The sequence below is a fragment of the Podarcis liolepis genome (assembly GCF_965112155.1).
Source record: "Podarcis liolepis genome assembly, chromosome: 1".
Lineage (NCBI taxonomy): Eukaryota > Metazoa > Chordata > Lepidosauria > Squamata > Lacertidae > Podarcis > Podarcis liolepis.
The window spans coordinates 83,776,674-83,800,572 of record NC_139554.1 but is presented as its reverse complement, the minus strand read 5'-3'; the positions used below and the strand labels follow the sequence as shown (position 1 = coordinate 83,800,572).

At 48.1% G+C, this 23,899-nt stretch overlaps 1 protein-coding gene across 3 annotated transcripts; it reads left to right on the top strand.

Annotated features, from left to right (window-relative positions):
• The first annotated feature begins 3,051 nt into the window (after positions 1 to 3,051).
• On the top strand, positions 3,052 to 16,362 carry CORO1B (coronin 1B). 3 transcript variants are annotated; one of them, XM_083507447.1, is made up of 11 exons: positions 3,052 to 3,494; positions 5,911 to 6,113; positions 7,410 to 7,532; positions 8,270 to 8,399; positions 8,572 to 8,753; positions 11,328 to 11,447; positions 11,857 to 11,961; positions 12,609 to 12,754; positions 12,883 to 12,940; positions 13,932 to 14,213; positions 15,462 to 16,362. In XM_083507447.1, exons 2-11 carry the CDS (start codon positions 5,913 to 5,915, stop codon positions 15,588 to 15,590), a joined length of 1,476 nt encoding a protein of 491 aa, XP_083363573.1. In that variant the 5' UTR covers positions 3,052 to 3,494; positions 5,911 to 5,912; the 3' UTR covers positions 15,591 to 16,362. The 3 variants fall into 3 exon arrangements, with proteins under 3 accessions (XP_083363573.1, XP_083363575.1, XP_083363574.1); XM_083507449.1 differs by lacking the exon at positions 3,052 to 3,494 and adding an exon at positions 3,539 to 3,786; XM_083507448.1 differs by lacking the exon at positions 3,052 to 3,494 and adding an exon at positions 4,450 to 5,607.
• The last annotated feature ends 7,537 nt before the right edge of the window (positions 16,363 to 23,899 follow it).

Below are 23,899 nucleotides of genomic sequence, written 5' to 3'. Positions count from 1 at the left end.
GTGTTGATGTTTTTCCAGGCACATTGCCTTGAGCATGAGCTAGCCGTCTCCAGTTAAGCTCTCCCAAGCAGCGGAAATGAGGACATCAGTGGCCAAAAGGAGACAAGGAATTAGGTCCCAGAGGTGCTGCCTTTCCGGGGTTGCAACAGTGGTATAAAGTCACCACGAGACAGTGGTTGTAATGTACCTGCTCATCACGCCCATAGCACTTGCAGTCCTTCCCTACTTTTCTGTACCTTTAGCTCCACATAGTGGCTGATTTTCCAACTCTGGACATAAGACACCACGCTATAGGATACTATGCATGATTATTCACAAGCCAGTCCCACTGAATTCAGTATAACTCATGCCCTAGTCTGCATAAATGCAGCCAGGGTCTTCCTGGAAACAACACTCACTTTGGGGGGATGGAAGCAAAATATGCAAAAGGTGATTCCTCCAAGCACTGCGCTGAAATTATTGACAACTCTTGGCAACACACACCCTTTAGAACAGGGATGTTTAACAAGTTGATCGCAATCTACCGGTCGATCGGGGCGTGTCAAAGCTCAACAACTCTGGTCAATCCAAGGAGTAGATCACTGTCAGCTTTTTTTATAGTGGGAGTAGATTGCAGTCTCTTGGAAGTTGGATGTGCCTGCTTTAGAACTGGATTTAACAGGCGGCTCAGGGCATATGAAAACAAAGCAGGGAATACGTTCTATGTAGTTGGATTACATTATATGTGTGGCGTAACAACACGCCAGCTTTCAATTTACACTCGATCTCAATTATGTTTATTGCTTTATTGTTAAATGAACAAGGTCATCTCAAAGATCACAAACAACAGAAGATAAAACAGGTAAAATCAAAAGAGGTAAAACCACTTTCAGCAGAGGGAAGATAATGAAAGATAGTACATACAAATGCCTTTCAACAAAGCAAATCTCCTACATTTCTGAGCCCTCGAAAACTTTGCAACTTTCCGTGTAACCTTTTCCCTCCTGGTGATGAACTCTTTTAAATAGGCCATTCCTGTTTTGCATCATTTTCTCATCAAATTTCCTTCTAGGCAGAACATGGTATAAAATATGGCAACATATTGTTAACTGAGCGAGCTCCACAAATACACATTACGTAATCTACTGCAATTTTATGGTAATAGCCCTAGCGATAATGGGGAAGCTTCCTGATTCTGGGAAGGCCTTATGTAAAAAAGTGAAATGTTTGATTAAATAACTAAATATGGAGTAAATCCAATTGAACACAGGGGGGCTTACTTCTGAGATGTTTGCAATGCATCTCTCTTGCATGTGTTACTTTAATAAGTTGAATGTAACAAAAATATAGAGGATTTAGCAAAGTCCTTATTAGCCATATAAGCTTCCTCAATTGGTTTAGTTCTTTTTTTGCAACAGTTTTTCATGCATTTGAGTTTCAAACTAGAGCATCCAGTTGCAGACATTTTTGGAAGTCTTTTGGAAATAATACAGATAATACAGATTGTCATAACACTATATAAGCTTAATATGCATAAATTGTTTGTGCTCTAATTCATGCAACAGAGATCCCAGTCATAAACTTAAAATTGTTTTGTGGTATTTACAATTGACCCACCTCTGATAACATACAGATTCACAGAGGAAGCAGTTTCCCAAGCATACATCCCGAGCCCCGGGAAGATCAAGAGTGGTAGTCAACTAACTTTTTTAGACAAATTAGACCCATTGAACATTAATTCCAATGCGTCTACTCTGAGCAAAACTTAGTTGAATCCCAATCAATGTCTTCAGTTCCTGCAAAGGTCAGGATTAGTTGCAAAAACCTGGTGCCTATTGGGACTGATGGGGCAGAAGGCTGGAAGCCAGGGTCAAGGACAAGCTGAGTCAACTAATTCCAGCTTTGTCCCCATCCTGCCCCCTGCTGAGTTCTACAAAAGGCAACACAGAGACCAAAGAGGAGGAGGAGGTTGATAGGCTGTGCCACTCCCCGAAAGGTTGTAAGGAGGATGACAGACAGGCAGGCAGGAGCTGGCTAAGAGCAGTCTGAGGTTGGTGGAGCCACGCCTCTTACCTAATGGCCAACCTCTACTGGGATGGGGTCCAAAATCCACCCCTTCTTCCCATTTGCTCCCTAGTTCACCCATTTCACTTGCCAGGGCAATCCTATGTGTCTACTCAGAAGAAAGCCTGACTGAGTTCAAAGAGACTTACTCCCAGGCAAGCGAGCATTGGAATATAGTGGTACCTCAGGTTACAGACGCTTCAGGTTAGACTCCGCTAACCTAGATATAGTACCCCGGGTTAAGAACTTTGCTTCAGGATGAGAACAGAAATTGTGAAGCAGCGGCGCGGCGGCGGGAGGCCCCATTAGCTAAAGTGGTGTTTTAGGTTAAGAACAGTTTCAGGTGAAGAACGGACCTCCAGAATGAATTAAGTTCTTAACCTGAGGTACCACTGTACAACCACTGGCTTCACATTCAAATTCGAATGTAAGCTCTTTGGGGCAGGGAACTTTTTCTGCTGTTTTCTTTCTTAATGCCTGATGTACATTGAGGGGGTTAAGAACTGCAACAAATTCTGAACAAGCCCATCCTGCCTTGAAGCAGTTGCGTGTCTCCTTCCAAGTACAGTTCAGGACAGTCCACACCAGCGGGCTCAGGCACCTTCCACGCACCGGCCGACACGGAACTGGCAGGCTTAAAACGCCCTGCGAGTCAAAGGAAATGGTGTATCTGTAACAGGAAATGGTGTGTATGCGATCTCAGAATCACTTATATTATATTATGCGCAGAATGAGAGGGTGGCTCCGTCCCTGCCCTGAGAAGCTTTATAGCCTCCCATCACCCTAAGGTAACTTTTACATCACTAGGAGCAAGTTTCTCATCAAGAAAAGCGGTTCCGACGCCCACAATTCCCCCAAAGGAGACCTCCTGAAAAATCCCCGCCTTCCCTTCACAGTTTGGTTACTCTCATTAGTTCCCGGCAGGGAAAGCAGGAATGCACTCGGCGCATGCTCAGAGGCACTCTCTCCTCGACTCAAGCAGGGGGACGGCCCCGCAGTCGAAAAACGCCAGGCTGGCGGAGTTCTGCGCACAGTCTCTTGCGCCACCCTTGCAGCCTGGAAATTGCGCGCCAAGACAAGCGGCGGAGACGGCAGTTCTTGGGCCCGGCCCGGCCCATCTCCCCCGTCCCGTCGCGGCGGGTGTTGCCCGGGCAGGCAGCCCTTGGCGCGCGCCGGGGTGCGTGGCCGGCCGCTGACCCCAGAGGCAGCCCTTCCCCTCGCCTCGCCTCTCCCAGCCCCGAAGGCAGGTGAACTGGGCGCGGGGAAGGAAGCTTCCTCGGCCTGCCCTCGCCGCTGCTGCTGTCACTTCCTGTAGCCGCCGAGAGCCCAGCCCAGCCCGGGTCCTCCTCCTCCTGCTGCTGCTCCCTCCCTCCCTCCCCGCAGCCGCCTGCACCGCCCTGGGCAGCGCGCAAGGGAGAGGCTGCTGCGGTCGCCCCCGTCCTCCCCAGCCGGTGAGTGGCGATGGGCGGGTGAAGCTCGGCGGGCATTGCGGGTGGGGAGAGGGGAGGCGGAGAGAGCCGGGCCCGGAGGCGCTTCCCGGGCGGGAAGAGCGGGGAATCAGGCAGGCTCAAGAGGGGAGGAAGAGGCGGAGGCGTCGGTTTCGCCAGACCCAGCTCGGTCGCTGTTGCTCTGCGCCCCCGCCTCCCCAGAGTCCCGCCCTGCTGCTGTGCCTTTGCCTCTCCGGTGCCGGGACCGGGAAGGGAGCGGCAATTTCCCCACCCCGCCTCCCCAGCTTCCCTTTCGGTACTTTCTAGATCCAGAGCTTGCTGCTTATATGCAAACCAAAATGCATGTATAAGGGAGCGGTTCCTCGGTGCCAGGGGGAGGGAAAGCACTTTGTAGGTGCTCAGAGGCTCCCTTTGGCTGTGTCTGTGCCACCGGGCTCGACCGCTAGCATTCAGTAGTTTCTGGGGCTAAACCCCAGCAGAGTTGCTCTTCCCTATTGAAAAAGTACCCGGTCAGGTCACTCCCCTCACCCCGGCAAGGCTTGTATAATGCCTTGGTCCCTTAAAAGGGTATGTTGTAGTTTGGAGGAAGGTAGGGTATGCTCCAGGTAAGCGCTGGTGGGGCCACACCTTCCTTGCGCCAGATTCTTCTGGTCCCTTTTCGTCCAATAGTAACAGCTGCGCTTTGGTTGCAAAATGTTCGGCTGCACATCCGGCTGCAGCTTCAGTGGACCAACTGTGCTGTGATTTAACCATTTCCCTGTGGGGTTGTTTCTTGCAGGAAATGAGTTTTCGGGAAACACTTCCTTTCCCGAGGAAAGGAGTGTGTGTGTGTGTGTGTGTGTGTGTGTGTGTGTGTGTGTGTGTGCAACAACCACCCTGAACCCGTTGCTTTTCTCAAGTTCTTGCTTTATGTTGTTTTCTCCCTCCGTCTCCTTTTGGTCCCCAAACTCCAAAACAGGAAGACTTCTGGGTTCAAAGTTCTGGTTCGCTGATATTAGGTAGCATTCATCCAATTCTCCTACACCTTCCTGTCTTCCTCCAAAGTTTTCCTGGCTGCGCAGAAGAATAAACAAGGCTTGCCCATTCTTGAGTCCTTCTCTGTCATCGGCCATTCTCACAGGAACCACCCAAAGGGAACTTTTCTCCTGTGGCTTTGAGTCACACCTGGTTACAGTTCGGAGTAGTGGGTGGGGCTGCCACTGAAACCTGAAGACGGATGTTCCTACCCCATCTCCCCAAAAGTCTTACGACTGTGTGCTTGAAACAGAACTTGTGCTTAAATGGATTGATTCCCTTTACTGTAAGGGTTGTGTGCTGTGGTTGCAGAGCTTTTAAATGCTTGCTTCTAGCCTTAAAGGTTTTTGTTTGGTCTCACTCTGATCAGGTGTTGAAGCAGCAGGCTGAATTTTGCTTTTGGTGGGCACTGCTTCCATGAAAAACACGTCTATATAAGGCTACAGGAAGTTCAGTGCGTTTTCCTTCTCTTGCGACTGACCGCTGTCAGTCATCCATAGATAGGCCTTGATGGGGCCTTTTGATTAATTACACTAAGGGGTTTTAACTTCAGTGATTTTGGCCTGCCATTTTTCAGGGGTGACATTGGGGTGGGTATTTACTCTGGTCTTGTAAGTGTATTTTCGTTTCTGGCATTTCACATGTAAACCAAAGAAATGCAATAGCAGAGCCTGTGTACCAGATTGTGTAGAGCACTGTATCTTTTGATTTACGGTGTGCATGCATCTATTGAAAAGGCAAGTGTTTGGAATCAATCTGGGATTCTACTGCAGGATTCATAAAGGAGAAAGCTGCTAATTCCCTCTTCCGCTGTGTTTCCCTCCCAACTGCATAGAGCCGAATCAAGGTAGAAACCCACCCTCCTGTAATAAAGGAGGTTGGATATTAGACGATAGACTGGCAGCGATTGAAACAGAAACAGGACAACAAGTGGCAAATAATCCAGCCAGAGTCATCAATGAGCCTCTGCACGTGACTATTGCCTATACACAGAAGCAAAGCACAGAGAATATGCGAGTTGTCAATTATAAAATGAGCTGGAGTGCAAAAATTTGTACGGAGGCCAAAAATGTAGAGCTGCCGAGAGCCTGAGTGCACAGAGGTATTTATGTATGTAGGGGGGAATGTGAATGTTTGGGGGGGTCCAAGTTTGATCAAGAGCACCCGAGGCTTCCTGCTCATTGTCGAAAGAGGTCGGACCTGCAACATCTTCAGCAAGTGAAGTGATTGCAATGTGTGCGGCAGCTCTGCCGAATTCCTTTGATTCCTGCTCCACATTTCTGAACAACCTTATTACAATCCTATTAGAAATCATATTGCAGCATCGCCCTTGGGGGGCATTGTGCGTGAGCCAGCCTGCGAGATTATAAAGGTGTGTCGCTTTTCTTCTCTTCTGCCTCTGCAGCCATGTCCTTCCGAAAGGTTGTGCGCCAGAGCAAATTCCGCCACGTCTTTGGGCAGCCCGTCAAGAATGACCAGTGCTACGATGACATCCGGGTGTCACGAGTCACTTGGGACAGCACTTTCTGCGCTGTCAACCCCAAGTTTGTGGCTGTGATTATAGAGGCCAGTGGAGGAGGGGCCTTCATGGTGCTCCCGCTACAGAAGGTGAGGGAACAGCCTGACTTGGGAAGCACTGGGCTCGCCTTCGTTAGAGGTTCTTAAGCAGAAGCCAGTGACCATTGGGGGTGGCGTCAGCCACAGATTCCCTGCGTTAGCAGAAGGTTAGACTAGATGACACTTTGAAGTCCCTCCCGACCCTAACACTCTTAAGTACACTCCTAACACTCTTAAGTCCCATTCCCACCACCCTTCTGAGTAATACCCCTCCCCACCTTCTCACTATATAGAAGGATCTGGCAACTTCTGTTTCAGTGTATCTGAAGAAGTGTGCATGCACACGAAAGCTCATACCAAGAACTAACTTAGTTGGTCTTTAAGGTGCTACTGGAAGGAATTTTTTTTATTTTGACTATGGCAGACCAACACGGCTACCTACCTGTAACTCTTAAGTACAGTGGTTCCTCGAGTTACAAACGCCTCAGGTTACAAATGCTTCAGGTTACAAACTCTGCTAACCTGGAAGAGTTACCTCGAGGTGAGAACTTTGCCCCAGGATGAGAACGGAAATCGTGTGCCAGCGGCAGCAAGAGGCCCCATTAGCGAAAGCACGCCTTCTAGTTAAGAACAGTTTCAGGTTAAGAACGGACCTCCGGAACGAATTAAGTTCATAACTAGAGGTACCACTGTACTGGGGATGTCAATGGATATAGGGAAGATGTGCACAAGGTTGACTGGCCCCAAGAATTTCTCAGCTCATAAGAAGAGGCTTCCTGGATCAGGCCAGGGACTCATCTAGTCCAGCATCCTGTTCCCACAGTGGCCAACCAGATGCCTTGTGGGAAACCTGCAGGCAGGACCCAGACACAAGAGCCCTTTTCCCCTCCTGCGGTTTCCATGTGGCCTCTGGTTATGGAGGCAGAGCATAGCCATCACTGCTAGTAGCCATTGTTAGCTTTGTCCTCCCTGAATTAGTCTAATACTTTCTTAAAGTCATCCAGGTTGGTGGCCACCACTGCCTCATGTGGGAGAGAGTTCCATAGTTTAATTCTGCACTGCATGAAGAAGTACTTTCTTTTATCTTGTCCCGAATCTTGCAATATTCTAACTTGGGTCTCAATATATCATTCCTCCTGCTTCTTCTTCTCCTATCTTGTGTTTTGTGTCTTCGAGCACATAATATTTTAGGGGTACTGAGGGATGGAACAGAGGGGTTGTACTGGGACTGCTGGTAGTCTTGTGGGGCAAATGGGGAAAGCTGGGACAGGAAACAGGATAGTGGCTTTGAGGAGCCTGGAAGGGACTGCCTGATGACTCTTGTCCCCTTTGGTTATTTTTCCCCAGACCGGACGCATTGATAAGTCTTACCCTACGGTGTGTGGGCACACAGGACCTGTTTTGGACATTGACTGGTGCCCGCACAATGATAACGTCATCGCTAGTGGCTCTGAGGATTGCACTGTTATGGTGAGGGGCAGCTGGTAAAATGACTCTGTGTGTGTGTGTGTGTGTGTGTGTGTGTGAGAGAGAGAGAGAGAGAGAGAGAGAGAAGGGGGGCCTCACCTGTAGCCATGCTCTTGGCTAAATATATACAGAAGGTTGGGGCTGTACATATTAATGAATCAAGCAGTCATTATTGAGTGGCAAATTGAGCATGCTGTGCATTTGAAAATTCTATTTTTAAAGCAAGTTTCTAGTCCTTCAGATTGTGGAGGCTTGAAAGCACAGACTCTCTGAAGTTTGGTATGTGTGTACAGGCAGGATAGCTGAGCAAGGTTTTCAATAGCAGGGTGGGGAGGCCTGTTGACTGCCCCAGATACAGCTTGGTCTCTTATCATGATTATTTAGCAGAGGCGGACTATATTAGGCAAATTAAGTTTGCATATGCAAATGTGTTTTGTTACAATTCAATGCACAGGGCAAAGAATTCAGACGGAGGAGCTGTTAGCTGGGCTGTAGATACGGGAAGCAAGATGCTACCTGCAGAATGTGGGATGATGGGATCAGGAGAATGACCCTTTTGGTGTGGAGCAAGCTAAAGCCAGAGTGTACCCCCCCCCCCCACGGGTGGCTGGATGTTGTTTGGCGTTTGGTTCAGGGTGATGGGAGAGCGAGGTTTGTGGGAGGCTGCCACTGGTGACAGGACCGGAGCAGACAAAAGTGCTTTGCCGGCTGAGCCATTTCACTCCCGTCTTTCTCTCCAGGTATGGCAGATCCCCGAGAATGGATTGACACTGCCTCTGACGGAGCCAGTGGTTGTTCTAGAAGGGCACTCTAAGCGTGTGGGCATCATCACTTGGCATCCAACTGCCCGCAACGTCCTCCTCAGTGCAGGTACCATCTGTGGTGGTGGTGGTGGTGGTGGTGGTGGAGTAAGAGGCAGAATAAAAGTGGAGAACATCTGGCTGCAAGCTTACAGGCTGGGGCGGTTGAGACCCAAAGTTAAGGGCAGCCTAACGCAGAACTCTGTGGCAAACCTCTTCCATTGAACACCGTTTTCCCCCAGGCTGTGACAACGTGGTGATCGTGTGGAACGTGGGCACAACTGAGGAGCTTTACCGCCTGGAAGATCTGCATCCTGACCTCATTTATAATGTCAGCTGGAACCGTGACGGCAGCCTCTTCTGCTCAGCCTGCAAGGATAAAAGTGTGCGCATCATTGACCCCCGCCGTGGGCAGGTTGTTGCGGTATGTTTCTCCCTCCTTTGAAGCTTTTGGGTTCTCGTCTGTCTATCTTGCCATCCTTGACCTGTTTACATGAGTGTTCCCTCTCTTTGGCAATCTATTACTTCCTGGCCATTCTGCAAGTCAAAGGGACCCACCTTTGTGTTTTGGGAATGTTGCAGTGGGATGTGTTTGGGCCACAGTCGGTCCTCCCTGTCCTGTTATCTGAGCAGTGGTATCTCTCTGTAGTTTGTGCCTCCCTAGTCCCCTTTTCTAGCTTGGTTGCAAGGCTCACGCTTGAGATGTGACCTGCGCTGCTTTGACTGTGCAGTAATTTGGTGATGGGAAGCTGACGCTTTGCCTCCTGGGTTAATTAGCTCTCAGCAGTGCTGATCTTTATGTAGTTGACATGTTAGTGGGCTATCTATAAGATAGGCTCTGATGTGTGGCAGTGTTTATATTGCTTATTGGGTAGCGCTTGGAGAAGCCTAATTTTAATTGAAGATGAAGACTGCATATGGAATGTGCTCTAGGCAGAGGTGCTGGCTTACGATGAATCTAAATTTCACAACCGGCAAAAACCAGAATTTGCACTTTCATTTTCGGTAGAGCAAGTTATGCACATTTTCAGATGAAGTAAATGAATTTACATGTGTGTGCGCACATATCAGCAAGAGTTCAAGGCGGTGTCATCTTTGCTACGCAGGGGACACTGTGCTAATGGCAAAATATACAGGAGGGAAGGAGGCATGAGGTTGATAAGATGATGCTAAATAGGGGAGCAGAAGCAGGAGATCTATGCAGAGAAAAGCTGTGAAACAAGGGTGAACTCCCTTCAGCCCCCGAGAGCTCGTCTGATAGTTGGGGATGGTGTAATCCAGAAACATCTGGAGAGCCACTGGTCCCCCACCCCTGTTCTGGAATCCTCATCAGATCCCTCCAAGGCTTCACCCATCTCTTCCCTCTCCCTCCCAAGCCTTTTATGAGAATTAATAAGGGCTTCTCAACAGGCATCTCAAGAATCTGATCATGCTGTCAATGATAATGCATTAGCATTTCCCAGGTGTGTTTCTGTAATATTATTGAGAAATCAATTCACAGGTGTTTCCAGCTAAGCCCCAGTTTTGGTATGTGACTATATATAAATTGGCAGTGCTGTATAGGATTGGGAAATGATTAAATTGGTGTTATCTGTGAGATTGCTTCCCCAGATCTCCCTGCTGTTCCTAGCTTGGGCCTGTATATAATTTAATGTGCTGTGACCTCTGAGGCCCAACCTCTTCCTTCCTTTCCCCTCTCCTACATAGGTTGATCTGGAATCTGAAGAAGGGATGAAAATGGGCTAATTTTTTTTAATATAAAAAGGTTATTTTAAGAAGGAAGTAATATTTCAAAATCACGTATCTCTATGCTGTATTTGCATTCATCTGTCGTCATGCTGGCGAACGAGGGCACATGAATACTCAAGTTAAAACAGGGCTAAGGAAGCCCAAGAAGCCCTGAGTGGGCAGGTGGCCCAGGCACGCCCTCCCACCCTCCGCCACAGCCACAGCCACTTGCCAGGTGGAAGGAGCTGAAGGCGGGGAAAGTCCTTCTCCTCTTCATCTACCTGTTGCTGCTGAGAGAAGGAAACCTGTATTTTAAAATGAAGGCTCCTTTGTCCTGGCTGAGACTGTGGGGGAAACGGAAGAGGAGAAAAACCTTCTCCCCTTCAATCCCTCCCCACTGCCAGTGGCGGCTGTGGTAAAGGGAATGTGGGGATAGGTGGGTTGGGGTGAGGTGTAAAGGAAGGGCGTTGGCAATGGGATGATGGGAAGGTGGGGTTTGGGGGCAAAGTGAGCTGAGGCCCCAAGCGCAGCATAAACACATCTACACAGTATAGCCGTATATAACAATGCACCAAGAGTGGATTGATTCTGAGTGGGGGTTTTTTTGGGGGGGGTGGAGGAGATGATATTGGGAAGTTACCCGGGTTTGATAGACAAGTGTTGACTTTCTAATTTACGACCTTTTTGGAGTGGGATTCCTTTGTCAATAGCAACATGGCAGTAAGTAGTTTTAACAGATGTAGTTCTTCCATTCATTGCAGCACTATGCTGGGAGAGGTTGCCAGGCTTTTAAATTCTGCTGCTGTTAAAGGAACACACAGACACATCAAATGCCTTTGCTATCTGAACACCGTGTCTTTTTAGACTCCAGATCATACCCTTTGTCTGCACAGCCCCATGTTGCCTGCACTGACTACAGCAGTAGCTCTCAGAACGAGTCTCTCAGCCCTGCGGTGAGAGGCCCTCCTAAGTGGAGATGCCTAGATTTGAGTCTCAGACCCTTCTGCATACAAGACACCTCCACGTATCTTCCTCTGGAGTGGGGTGGAATGAGCTGCTGAGGGCCAGACACAGTCTGACCCTGGGGAAAGGTGCTCATGATTTTAGGGGGAATGTAAACTCAGATGAGTGACTCTCCTGTTGTAGTTTGGATCCAGCATAGCAGATACGGGAGCAAAACCTGCATTTGTGCTGCAGTATAGCGGAGCCAGCCTGCTGCTTCACCTCTTGAATTCCCCACATCTTACCCTTTTTTTTTTTTGCTTCACAGGAGAAGGAGAAAGCCCATGAGGGAGCACGCCCTATGCGGGCCATTTTCTTAGCAGATGGGAAGATCTTCACGACAGGTTTCAGCCGTATGAGTGAACGGCAGCTGGCACTCTGGGACCCGGTGAGTGGGAAGGTGGATCTGGGAGTGAGGTGTGTGTGGAATGTGGTGGTGGTGGTGTGTGTGTGTGTGTGTGTGTGTGTGTGTGTAAGCTCTCTCTGTGTGTTCAGGGTCTCTTGTCCTGAGCAAAGAACTCCTGTTGAACGCCATGTGTTTGAGAGGTGAGAGGCAACAACTGAAGAGAGACTGCTTTGTGCGCATAGACTTGCCCCCACCCCTCAATTAGGGTCTTAACCAGGCTGGGTTTTCAATCTCGGTGGGTTCATGGGCATATGGAGTACGCTCCCCTCTTGCTCTCAAGTGAATGGTATCAGGATGGATGGCAGGTGAATCATCACTTCAAGATTGTGATGGTGTGAAGGATAGCATTTGAACAAGGAGGTCTGTAACCTGTGCCTTTCTGTTTTTGCAGGAGAATCTGGAGGAGCCCATGGCATTGCAAGAGCTGGACTCAAGCAATGGGGCCCTTCTTCCCTTCTATGACCCGGACACCAACGTTGTGTATGTCTGTGGCAAGGTATGCTTTCCTACTAAGCAGAAATTAGGGAAATTAAGTTAAAATCAGAGTCTGCATTTGACAGCTTGCAGTTTAATATACCTTCGGGTATATTATATAATATATAAATCCAATAAATAAAGTAAAATAAACAAGGAAAAGGTTCAAGTTTCAGTCCCCGGCATCTACAAATAGGGCAAAAGAAGACACCTGCAGCCAGTCCCTGCAGGCCAGATGCCCCCAACCTGGTGTTTTCCAGATGCTTTGGACTACAATTCCCATCATCCCTAACCATATCCCATGCTGGCTGGGGCTGATGGTAGTTGGAGTCTTACCAATGTCTGGAGGACGTCAGGTTGGGGGAAAGCTGCTGTAGAGAATACTGAACTAAGTGGATTCCAGGGTCTGACCTCTGTATAAGATGCTTAAAGGGCAAAGCTGGCTTCTCCTTGGGGTTCCAGAAGTCTGGGTTTGTACCCTCTCTCTGAAGTGGGAGTTAATACCATGCAAGGTGGGCATTCCCTTGGCCCTCTTCCTCAACCAGTCTGTCCCACTGAAAGCAAAGTGCTCAGGGGGGAAGTGGCCCGCCCAGGGATGCCAAGCATCACAATGTCCTCTATAGGCTTAGTAACACTGTGTGCATCCTTTTTGCCCTCTCCCCCTTCCAGGGTGACTCCAGCATCCGGTACTTCGAGATCACGGCAGAAGCACCCTACATCCACTTCCTGAACACATTCACTAGCAAAGAACCCCAGCGTGGCATGGGATGGATGCCCAAGCGGGGCCTGGATGTCAACAAGTGTGAGATTGCCAGGTATTCTGAATAATGCTGGGGCTGGGCGTGTGTGTGTGTGTGTGTGTGTGTGTGTCAGCAGCGAAAGAACTGGTAGACTTGACTGGCTGCTTGTGCATCAATCTTTCTCTCTTGGTGTGTTTCTGCAGGTTTTACAAACTCCACGAACGCAAGTGTGAGCCCATTATCATGACTGTGCCAAGGAAGGTGGGTGTTTGATAGTGGGGGCTAGCCTACTTTTTCAAGAAACTGCTGCTTAAGCTATGAGGGATGGGGACGGGGGCTTCCTTTGCCTCTGTTTCGGGACCAAGCAACTGCAGATGAGCCATGACCTGTCTGTGGATGGCTTGATGGTTCTGCATTAGAATCTTGAAACATTAATCCGTGGGGCTGTTGCCACTGCCATGTTCACCCAGCAAGTTGACAGGAGGTTCACACATAACCTCATATACCCTGGAAGGTTGTGAGCATTTCAGTTCTGGCCATTGGGACAGGTGGTTGTGTCCCTTTGAAAGTGTAGCTTGGTATTTCCATCCAGCGCTTTTCTTCCCTCTGGTTTCCAGCTGTCCAGAAGGATCTTCTAAAGTCATATGCTGAAACCATTGCCATTTCAACCCTGTTCCTTCTATGATCAGAAGCATTTTTTTCCTCATTTGATGGTTGTGTGTGCTTTACTTGCCTTTAAACCAAACTGAGCATTACATAAGCATTAAATATCTATACAACTTTTAGCAGACATCTGAAGGCAGGCCTGTATTGGGAGGTTTTTAATGTTTGATGTTTGATTATGTTTTTATATGTGTTGGAAGCCGCCCAGAGTGCCTGAGGCAACTATTATTATTTATTATTATTAAGCAAATCCCTCCCTCCCCTCCAGTGTTCAGGTCTCAAGCTTTATACATATGCCTGTATGCATAGAAATTGGACCTGTGCCCGTCTAGCTTTGAAACTATGTGGATTTAATAATAATGCTACTGCTTGACAGTTAAATAGTGTGATAGTCAAAGCACGCTGTCTGTTTCGTCTTTTAAGACTGCTCTGTAAGATAGGCCAATATAAAGTGGAGACTGAGAATTGGAAATTTTGAAACACAGCCAATTTGTTGGGTGTTTTACCTTGTACATCCCATGGGAGGGGGGAGCAGAACTGTTTCATATTGCCCCAGGCTCTTAACGCTGCCCCCTCTCTCTCTCTGCAGTCAGATTTGTTCCAAGATGATTTGTACCCAGACACAGCTGGGCCAGAAGCCACCATGGAAGCCGAGGAATGGGTGGCAGGGAAGACGGCGGGCCCCATCCTGATCTCGCTGCGCGAAGCCTATGTGCCCACCAAGCAGCGTGACCTCAAAGTCAGCCGGAGGAGCTTGCTGCAAGATAGCCGCCCCGCTGCTGCCCCCAGCGCCGGGCTGAGTGCCACACACCCCAGTGCCATGTCTCAGTCTGCTGCCACGCCTGCCATTAGCGTCAGCGCTGCCAGTGGGGTATGTGCAGGGCTGGCGCCTATGCCGGAACGGGGGGTTCTGTGGGTGGGTTGTTTGATTGGCGCTCCTCTGTCGTCCCTCACAGGGTTGCAGAGCGGGTGAGCTGGGGTGTGGGTGTGGGTGGATGTGGGTTAGAGCCAAGTGCAAGGAGCAGAACAGGATTCTGATGTGCCTTGGGGAGGGAGAACGGAGGAGAAGGTCTGCATGTCCAATATTCACTGCATCCTGGGACTCTCCAGCATTCTCTCCAATAATAATAATAATTAATAAAGCAAATCCTTTGTAGTTTTGGAGCAGTCATCCTGTTTCAGTTATTGGAGAAGAGCCAGTAAGGCTTGACTAGAGGCTGTGGTTAGAAAGTGGGCTTCCCATACCCTGCAAAGTACCCTTGCCACAGAGAGCAAATAAGCCTACAAAGGTTACCAGTGTGAGTGGCTTTAGGCAAATTCGTGGAGGGTAAGGCAATATTCTACCTTCAGGCACAGGATGCCTCTGAATATCAGTTGCAAGAGAGAGGAGAGGACTCTTGTGTTCAGGCTTCACCTGTTCATCTGGCTGGCCACAGGATGCTGGGCTACATGGACTCTTTGGCTGGATCCAGAAGAGCTTTCCTTACGTTCTACTAGCCTGCTAATCAGCTAGCAATCTGCATTTCCATGCTATATGCAGGGGAAAGGATGCCCCCTCCTCCATAGCCAGCCTGGAAACAGAGGGAGATAGAAAAAAGAAGAAGAAATGCCTTCTTCTAAGCAGACTGGCAGAGGAGGAACAGGATGATCCATGCTCTGCTCTTTGCTAGCCCACTCAGGCATCTGTGTGGAATTCCTGGCTGTCTGCGGCTACTAGGCAATTTGTCAAGGACAAAGGATGCTTTAGGGCATTTTTAACCTGAATGCCAGGCTGTTCCTAGTTGAACAGATCCTATGAAGTCAGTCAGTCTGCTGAAGATTTCTTTCTTTGGATGTCTAATAGCCTGCTTCTTTCCACTATGTGTGTGCTTGTGTTGACCAAGCATTTGCCAGTGTTGCTTTCTTCCTTCCCCCCAACATGTGTGTGGGTACACGCACACACACATGCACACATATGTGTGTACACACATACATGGTGCACTCCCTCTCATACACGCACTGGGGGAGGAGGCGCAAGTCCCGCTGATCCCAGGAGTACAGGTCATGGGGTGGTTATGAGCTGAGCAGCCGGGATCCTGTTGAAAAGAGCAGCATGACACTGCTTTCTTCTTCCTTGCAGGACGGCGGGCAGGTCATTGAAGAAGTGCTGCGTGAAGTGGCGTCACTGCGGATGCTTGTGGCTGCGCAGGGCGAGCGCATTGGGCGGCTAGAGGAGCAGCTGAGCCGCATTGAGAACGGCGATGTCTAGGAGGGGTCCCCGCGGAGGAGACCTCACCAACATGGATCTTCTTAAACGCTTCACCTTTTTTTTGAGCTGCCAGTAATCCCTTTATACACTGCCTCATCCTGCCCTGTGGTGTGAGACAGGGACTTGCCCTCTCTTGCTGCTACTGGGAATGTTTCTTGGGTTTTGTCTCGGACCAAATCTCCTCCTTCTCCTGCACCCTGTTTTACCCAAGGGGCGATGTGCTGGTCTCCCCACATCTGTCCCTTTGCCTTATTCTGGCCAGAGTCCCTCTGGCCCTGTCCCCTTCCCATGGCTGGGGTTGGCTTGAATGTCCCCCTGTGGGGATCAGGACTAGCTAACTGCACAGTCTGACATGCCCACGCTTTCCACTGCAGAGAAGGCTGGGATTCCCCTTCCCAATCTCTCATGGCAGGTGGATTTTGCGCTTTATTGGAAGCCAGTGCTTCCTGCGGGCCAGGCCTCTTCTCCCCCTTTTCCCTGCTAGGACCACTGAGAATCCTGTTGAGGATTCTTCTGCTTCCTTGCCTGAATTTTATTTTACTTCAAAGAGACCATGGATGGGATCATTGGGGCTTGACTATGAAATAAATCTGCCATCTAGTCACAGTCCTTAAGTTTCTTGTCTCTGGGACCACTCCTCTCTCCCTCCCTCCAGCCCTCAAATGCTAGGCAGGTTCTGACGAAACACACGAGGGGGTTGGAGGTGAAAAGAAACTGTTCAGGTTCAATAATCTATATTTTCATTCCAAATAAAAGTCTTTATAAAGCCACAGCTCTGTGCACAAGTCTGTTGCTCCCTTCTTTCCACAGAGGAGTTCAGGGTAAGTGCAGGCTTTTCCTGGAGCATTTGCTTTCTTCCCACCATTTTATGTGGGTTCACTTTCAGCGTGTGGTGGAAAAACACAGTGGAACAGGCAACAGCCCTGGCATTTCTTCTCACCTAGAGCTGCCCAAAGAAACCAAGAAGGACACAAGTCATGTTGGATGCTTGCAGGAAAAACAACACTTCACTTAAACTTCACCCTTTCTAAATCAGTGTTAGGAAATGATCGGTGTCTGCATGTGCCATATAGCTTTCAGGGGGTATAGGAACCAAACTTTACATGGAAAGGTAGGGCTGTCTGTGTGAGTAAGCAATGGTTTTCCAACCTGAACTTTTAATGTTCACTTTTTTTAATGGGAAAATTGCTTCACTTGTTCTGTGTTTATACTGGGTTTCAGAGTGGCCTGCATGCCCTGAACATATGTGAATATTCAGGCCTTTTCCTGATGGCTGCTCCACTTTTGTTTTGAATTCTAACAAAGCTTATTTCCTGTTACTTATAATCTGGATTTTTAAGCAAGGTAAAATGCATGCTTGCTTTTTGAATGTAATTGGAACAATCCTTGTGTGTATGTGTAGCGCAGGAGCTTGCATTTTTTTAAAAAGAGGAACAAGGTTGGAGAAGTGTGCACTATAGAGGCAGGAGGTTAAATGAGGCCACCCTCTTCTGGAAGAAAGAGGAATGTAGGTAGAGCTATCCCTCACACATAAACAGAGCAAATTACTACATGCCAGCCTAGATATTTACCTGGTGAGATGCCTGCTCAAGGAGGGATAGGTAATTGCTTGCTTTCGTGGTTGCATTTTGACTTGAGCAGGTCAGGCTCCCTCTTGTTTCTGCTACTTCCCACTATCTTAGTTGCTGAGCCAAGTTTGATCTGAGTTTTAGTTTGGCAATCTCTCTCTTGATATCCTTAAAAGGATAGGTCCCTAAAGGAAAGGTTTTCTGGCACTCTCCACCAGGGGGCTTTTCATATTCAGTTGGCTTACAGTGCTTTGACTGTAAGAAGCTTCATGTTGTTTTCTCCTGCAACTCCCATTTCGTCTTCCCTCCCCTTCCTTTTTGATCTGGCATCTGCCTGAGCTTTTGCTCAGTGCTTGCATTTGTTGCGCGAAACTCCTTGGCAATCAAAGAACTACATCTCTTCTCTGTTCTCCCATCAAGGCATGCAAGGTCACAGCCACATCATACATGTAAAACACTCTTGCACCACTTTTGCAAGAGTCATGCCTGGGTCACATCCTGCTTTGGACTGCTGCAACATTGTGGGGCTGCATTGGATCATTTGGAATCTGCAGCTAATGCAGGATGCTGACGCCAGGAGTTTGTGACATGAGGCATGGGGCTCCTTTGTTTAATCTGCACTCGTTCCTGGTGTATTTCCAACCAAGCCCAGTTCAGGGAATTTAAAGAAATAGCTGATTCTGCTTGCCCTGGGAGATCTGCTGGAGGGTGTGTGTGTTTCTATTCCACCTCCCTCCTCTATTGAAGCATAGTTCAGAAGGGTGAGAGATACATCTCTAGCTTCCTCCCTTTGACATTTTGCAAGCTGCTGAAGACCACATTGTTCAGGCAGGCCTTTGGTTTGAATTAGCTCCTGTCGAATTGCCTTTTATGCAGTCCTATCAATTGCTATATTCATTACTCTGTGTGTGTATGTGCACACACAATCTATTGTTTGTTTCCACTATTTAAAAATACCACAATGAATTGAATGCTCCCTTAGGAGCTTTTTCTGAAAAGCAGTTTTAAGGTTTTTTCAAAGCAAAGTAATTCAGAAACATTCAATCTCCCACCGCAGTAAACACTGAATGTGCAGAGAGAGAATATCTCCTGGGCTTGTGGGGCATCTAGCTCCTAGCAACGTCTTTTGTGGCTGCTGGAGAAGCCAATATGATTTCTGCCAAAGTGCATGCACGCTGTAGGTACGTGCTGCGCATTAAGGTTCTCCGGAAGCATGTAGGTGGCGGGTGGCAGGTGTGCTGCTCTTCCTGTCCTAGACCAAGCAGCAGAAGCTGTTCTGGGGGGTGGGGTGACAGGAAACTTGTGGTTGGCACTGTTGAATTAAGGCGCCTCTGCTGCCTGAGCCTGCAGGAAATAGTGTTGTTGTAAGGTGCATGCAAACCATGCATACAAAGCCTCCACACTGCGGTACCAATTTGTGATCTGTGCTCTCTGCATAGACAAAAGCTGCTGATGGGATAGAAAAGTGGTCACTCTCTTTTCCCATACGACTGCAAGGGCTATGAAGTGGTGGAAATGAAGAGAGCACATCCTGGCTCTACTTTGCCTGGGCAAGGAAACAGCTGCAAAGTTTTCTTGAGCACCCTCTGTACATCTTCTATATAACACACCCCACCCCGCCGTCCTCCTCCCGGGATGTAGGTGGTGTGGAAGTGTGCTTTACCTTTTTTTAAACTCCTCTATCAGCTGCAGTGGACTATCCTTTACAATCAGGAGTCCTTAATCCAGTTGTACAAGCCCAGATGTGGAGCAAACAAACACAGGAATCTGCTACAGTACATAGCATAGGCCCTGAAAGCCTTGTGAATAAGGTGGGACAACCATTGATAGCTGTCCAAAGTAATTGATTTGGTACATTTTATATCTCCCTCTTCCCCACCCCAAATTTAAGCAGAACAGACACTGGCATGAGAAACAAATTTGGTTAATAATTCTGGCTTTCTTCCCAATGAGAGATGCTTATCAGTGCAATGGGGAAGTTCTGCTTAAGCCTGATAATGGTTGGAAGTACCCAAAAGAGGTAAATAGTTGATTCTTTGCATCAGGTGCTAAGTATAGCTTTGTAGTGTTTTCTCTGTGCAGGGTGAAGAGCAGAGGCAGGAAACATCTCTCCGCCACCCCCAAAGTGCACACACAAGGCCACTGCTTGCAAAGTTTCATTTTCCTCCAGGCTACATGCAGTGCAGCAGAGCAAAGAGCACTCCACTCCTGACGATGGTAAGAAAGAGGGTAGATCCGACGGGGCTGGAGAAGATGGATTTGGAAGGGTGGCATGTGTGTGTGTGTGAGAGAGAGTGTGAGAGCGAGAAGAGGCAAAGTTGCACGACCCTACTGGACTTGAGACAGTAGTGGCCAAGACTTTTAGAAACCAGAATGTTTCCTTATCGCGAATAGCTGGTTAGGCTTGGAGCCTCTCACTGGGCTCTTTCCATTTGCTGTTCTTTGGCTTCTGCAAGGAGGTGCCAGGCTCTCTTTTCTCCAGGAGAAGTTGAGCAGGCAGGGCTACCAAGGCAGATAAGGATGAATAAGAGAGGGGCTGTTGGCACAGGCTGGTTAAATGCTGCTCATAAGGTGGTGGCCATTCCTGGTTGACCAGAGGGACTCCACTTCGTCCTCTCTCTCCTGCCACTGGCAGGGGGGTGGGAATGCAGCGGCCATTCTGCTGCTGCTCTATAATTTGTTTTGCTACAGTGGAGGAGAAGGTACTCCCTTGGGCATTTTCTTAAGTTAAAAGCCTGCACGGAAAATCGTAAAATAATTCCAGAGATGCCTTGAGGTGCCGCATTCTCTTCCTCCCTGCGTGTGAGACCACTTGGAAGCGGCAAAAGCTCTTAAAAGGTATCAATGGGGCCAGTTTCCCTTTTGCTGTGATGAAAGCCCAGGACCTGCAGCACTGGAGTGGCTTTTCTTTCATTGCTTATAGTCCTTTGTTCTGTGTTCCCTCCTTATTCCACTGGGCAGTTTTGATAAGGCGCACTACTCTGGCACGTTGGCTTCTTGGACACTTCTGTTTCCTTTGATGTTCTGCCTTACCTCTTAAAGTTCTTCTGTTCCATCAGATGACATTTCTGCTTTTGGGCTAGAGAACGCCAAGGTTAAGCTATGCTCTGATGCTGGCCTCTTTAATGGCCTTTGCGAGTAGTTGAAAACTGGGCCTTTTGCCGCCTTCGATCCTTTGTTGGTAAAGCTGCTTCCTTTAATATGGGATGGAGCAAAGGGCTTTTCTGCTGCAGTAGATAGCAGTGATAGGATATCTGTTGCTCACCAGATATTATTGAACTCTAACTCCCATGAGCCTCAGCCAGCATGGCTAATGGTCAGGGACTATAGAAACATAGGAAGCTGCCTTATACTGAGTCAGGCCATTGGTCCATCTAGTTCAGTATTGTCTACACCAGGGTTTCCCAAACTTGGATCTCCAGCTGTTTTTGGACTACAACTCCCATCATCCCTAGCTAGCAGGACCAGTAGTCATGGATGGTGGGAATTGTAGTCCAAAAACAGCTGGAGACCCCAGTTTGGGAAGCCCTGGTCTACACTGACTGGCAGCAGCCCCTGAGGATCTCATGCAGGGATTTCTCCCAGCCCTAGAGATTCTAGAACTTGAACCTGGAACCTGCAGTATGCAAAGCAGATCCTTGCTCTGCCACTGACCTATGGCCCCATGTCAGCTGTGGTCTACCCCCTGCAGGAGAGCCACAAGTTCCCCATCCGTGCTTTGTGTCTTGCTACATTCTTCAGAAATACTGTAGCGTAGGCCCATTGGCTGCTGTTCCAGTTGTTTCAAGGAAGGAGACCGATGTACAGATTCACAGAGAACTGTGGTCTCCTAATAGCACTCAGTAACTGTTTTAGCATTTTGAAGAAGCATCAGCATCGATGTCTTAACAAAGCTGATACTTCTTCAAAATGCTAAAAGTGCGATAAAGGCTAACCTCACGGTCCATGCAAATAGCCTTCTGACACGGTATCTTGCTTGGAGGGTGGGTGGAGTAGAATTCGGCTTCCATTTAGTGTAGCTCAGGGATGGGATTCTCCAGCTATCATTGGACTCTCATGATTCCTGCCCTTTGGCTATGCTGCCTAGGGCTGATGCGAGTTGGAATCCTGGAGGGCCACTCCCTCCCGATCCCCAAACTAAAATGGAAGCTGATGATAATTTGCTGCAGGGGCTACCCTAGTGGCAACGTCCATCCCGTGGCCTCCTTTCTCCCTCACAGGCCTTTCGATGCTCTTGCTCTTACAGTTACTTTCTCTGCGTAAAGGAGCAAGCAACCGGTTGCAAAGGCCTGCAACCTTTCAAAGAAAGCTGTTGCTGCAGCCATTTGCTAATGTTCACGTTGTGCTGCTTGTGGGACTTGATGGCGCCAGATGGCTGCTCTCTTCTAAACATGCAGAGGACAAGTTCTTAGAAGTGAGAGTACCAAGGCTGCAAAGCACACAGGCAAATGAGGTGGTATTGAACTAAATACATTAGATTTATGCGGGGCACAGAGAGAGGAGTGGGACAATGCCGTGTCACATGAGAAATCCTTGTGCTGATGGGATAGATCTCTTTGGCACAACTTTGAATACAACCCCAAGGTTTCACTAGTGCACATGCCCACAAAAGGTCTCTAGAAATACCCCCCTAAAAAAAACCCCCTAACATTTGCACTTCCTGTGTGTATTGGCTCAGACTCTCCTTCACTTAGCATACATCCTTAAACATACCATTTCATTGGAGGATAGGACTAGACATGCACTCTTTCTTCTGCAAAGGGCTTCCCTGTGACTGGTATTTGTGCTCCCCCCCCCCCCCCCGTTGACTGAGGAGGGGGGCGTCTGCACTATTTTATGGGCCTGCATTTTTTAGATGTGGCAGCCATTTTGACTGATGCCCATGACACTCACTCCAGATTCCAAATGTGCCTATTGAAAGGGCTGGCAACCATTGGCTTTGGTATAGATGTGAACTTAGCGGATCAGAAAACAGATCCAGCACCCTCAGAAAATAGCCTCAAAATGTAGGAAACCTGCTCTATCAAAGTCTCGTCTCCTAGCCTAACTTTATTCTACTCCACCACCCCCTAACCAAAAAAAAATCCTGTTAGTAGACTGGAAGTCCTGTAAAGATACCTTGCTGATTAGTGGAATGTGGGAAAAGACTTTGCTGTTCCTGTGCTGCCAGGGACTTCTTATCCTGTCCCATTGCCTCAACATTAGATTCCTTTGCTGCTGCTTTCTCTGCCTAACACTACTATTTCTTCTTACTTCACTACTTTCAGGTCACAGAAGACCACAAATATCCAAGGTGCAGGTTAGTTAAGGCTTAGTTATGCAGGCTGTCTCCCAAGATTGATTTGGAACTTCCCTTTCCCTGCATGTTCAGTCCTAATATTCTCCCAGATTACCCTTTCCTTGATGGCACCAGCCTTTTCCTCCATTGCTGAATTATATTCAGCGGCCTTCCTTCAGTGACACGGAGGAAAAAGAAAGGAACAGACTTGTTGCCCAGCCTGTATTCCATTAGCGCCAGTGTAAGACAGAGGTGTGGCTATGCAGCATCCAATTAAACCAAACTGTTAGCCGAAACTCCCTGCAGTCTGCTTCTACAGCCCACTTCCTTCCATACGTCTAATAGGACATTCACCATTTGACAAATACACCCTATAAAATTAGCTGAAGCAAGACCTGCCCAAGTTAAATGGACCCCCTCAGATGCGAAAGGTCCCCGGTTCGTTCCCGGGTGGAAACACCATGTTTCCCAAGTTAAATGGACCAGCTCTTTCTTGGTAACTACAAAGCTTGATAATTGTCACTGTCTACCTTCATATGCTGGCTTAGCGAAAATATATCTTTTTCCTTCACCTGACATACTGAGCCTCAGGTCATTTGGGGCAGACAGTACAGTAATTGCCAATGGCCAAAGCACCAAACAGAGGTTCTGCCTTCTGAAGCAAAGGCTGAGGTTAAATTGAGGGTGACTTTGTATACAGAATTTAGCTTTCTAAAGAATCACAACTTTTATATTTAAAAGTGCATGCTTTATCATATCTTCACAATCACAATGAGAAATTCTTGCTGAATTTCCAAAACCACAGTAGTCACTGAAGATGACTTCCAAAGACCCTACATAGCTCCTTGTCTCTCCCTAACATAGCAGAATAAATTACGTAAAAAAAACAGGGGAAATATGCAAGAAAAATATATATGCATGCACATTTTCTTAAGCCTGCATAATTTATAGTCAACTTGCTATAAACTCTTATTGGCTGTAGTTTCTCCTCTGCCACCTGGATATGTCTTTATGACTGTATCAATGGAGCTTGTACTAGGAAACAATCACACACACTCTTGCTCCTCTTACATTATAGCGCTTCAGCAAATGTCTAGTGGTCTGCGAGTTGCCACTGATGATGCAAAGCCCCCCATGAGCAGATCTACTGCAGCATCCAATAAAATCCCCAAACATCACACAAGGCCAGGAACTCATTTTTTTTGTCTTCTTTAATTGCAAGCCCTCCTAGCTGCAGCATGTAGGTTAAAAATATATATATGCAGGCAGTTGCTGGTGAACATTTTAAAAACTAAGACAGCTTCCGAGCAATGGCAGTGCCCTGCTCTTTTCTCCATGATCCCTCCTTAACATCTACATCAGAGTCCAATTAACACTGTGCAAGTGGGAGTTTTCAGGGCACGATTCCATGATCCACACAGCCCAGGGAGCAGCGCCACAGCTGCAGACAGCAGGCCAACATT

Coding starts and splice junctions, on each gene's coding strand:
- CORO1B (XM_083507447.1), top strand. CDS start 5,913: ATGTCCTTCCGAAAGGTTGTGCGCCAGAGCAAATTCCGCCACGTCTTT. Junction 6,114..7,409: donor TGGTGCTCCCGCTACAGAAG/GTGAGGGAACAG, acceptor ATTTTTCCCCAG/ACCGGACGCATTGATAAGTC. Junction 14,214..15,461: donor GCGTCAGCGCTGCCAGTGGG/GTATGTGCAGGG, acceptor TCTTCCTTGCAG/GACGGCGGGCAGGTCATTGA.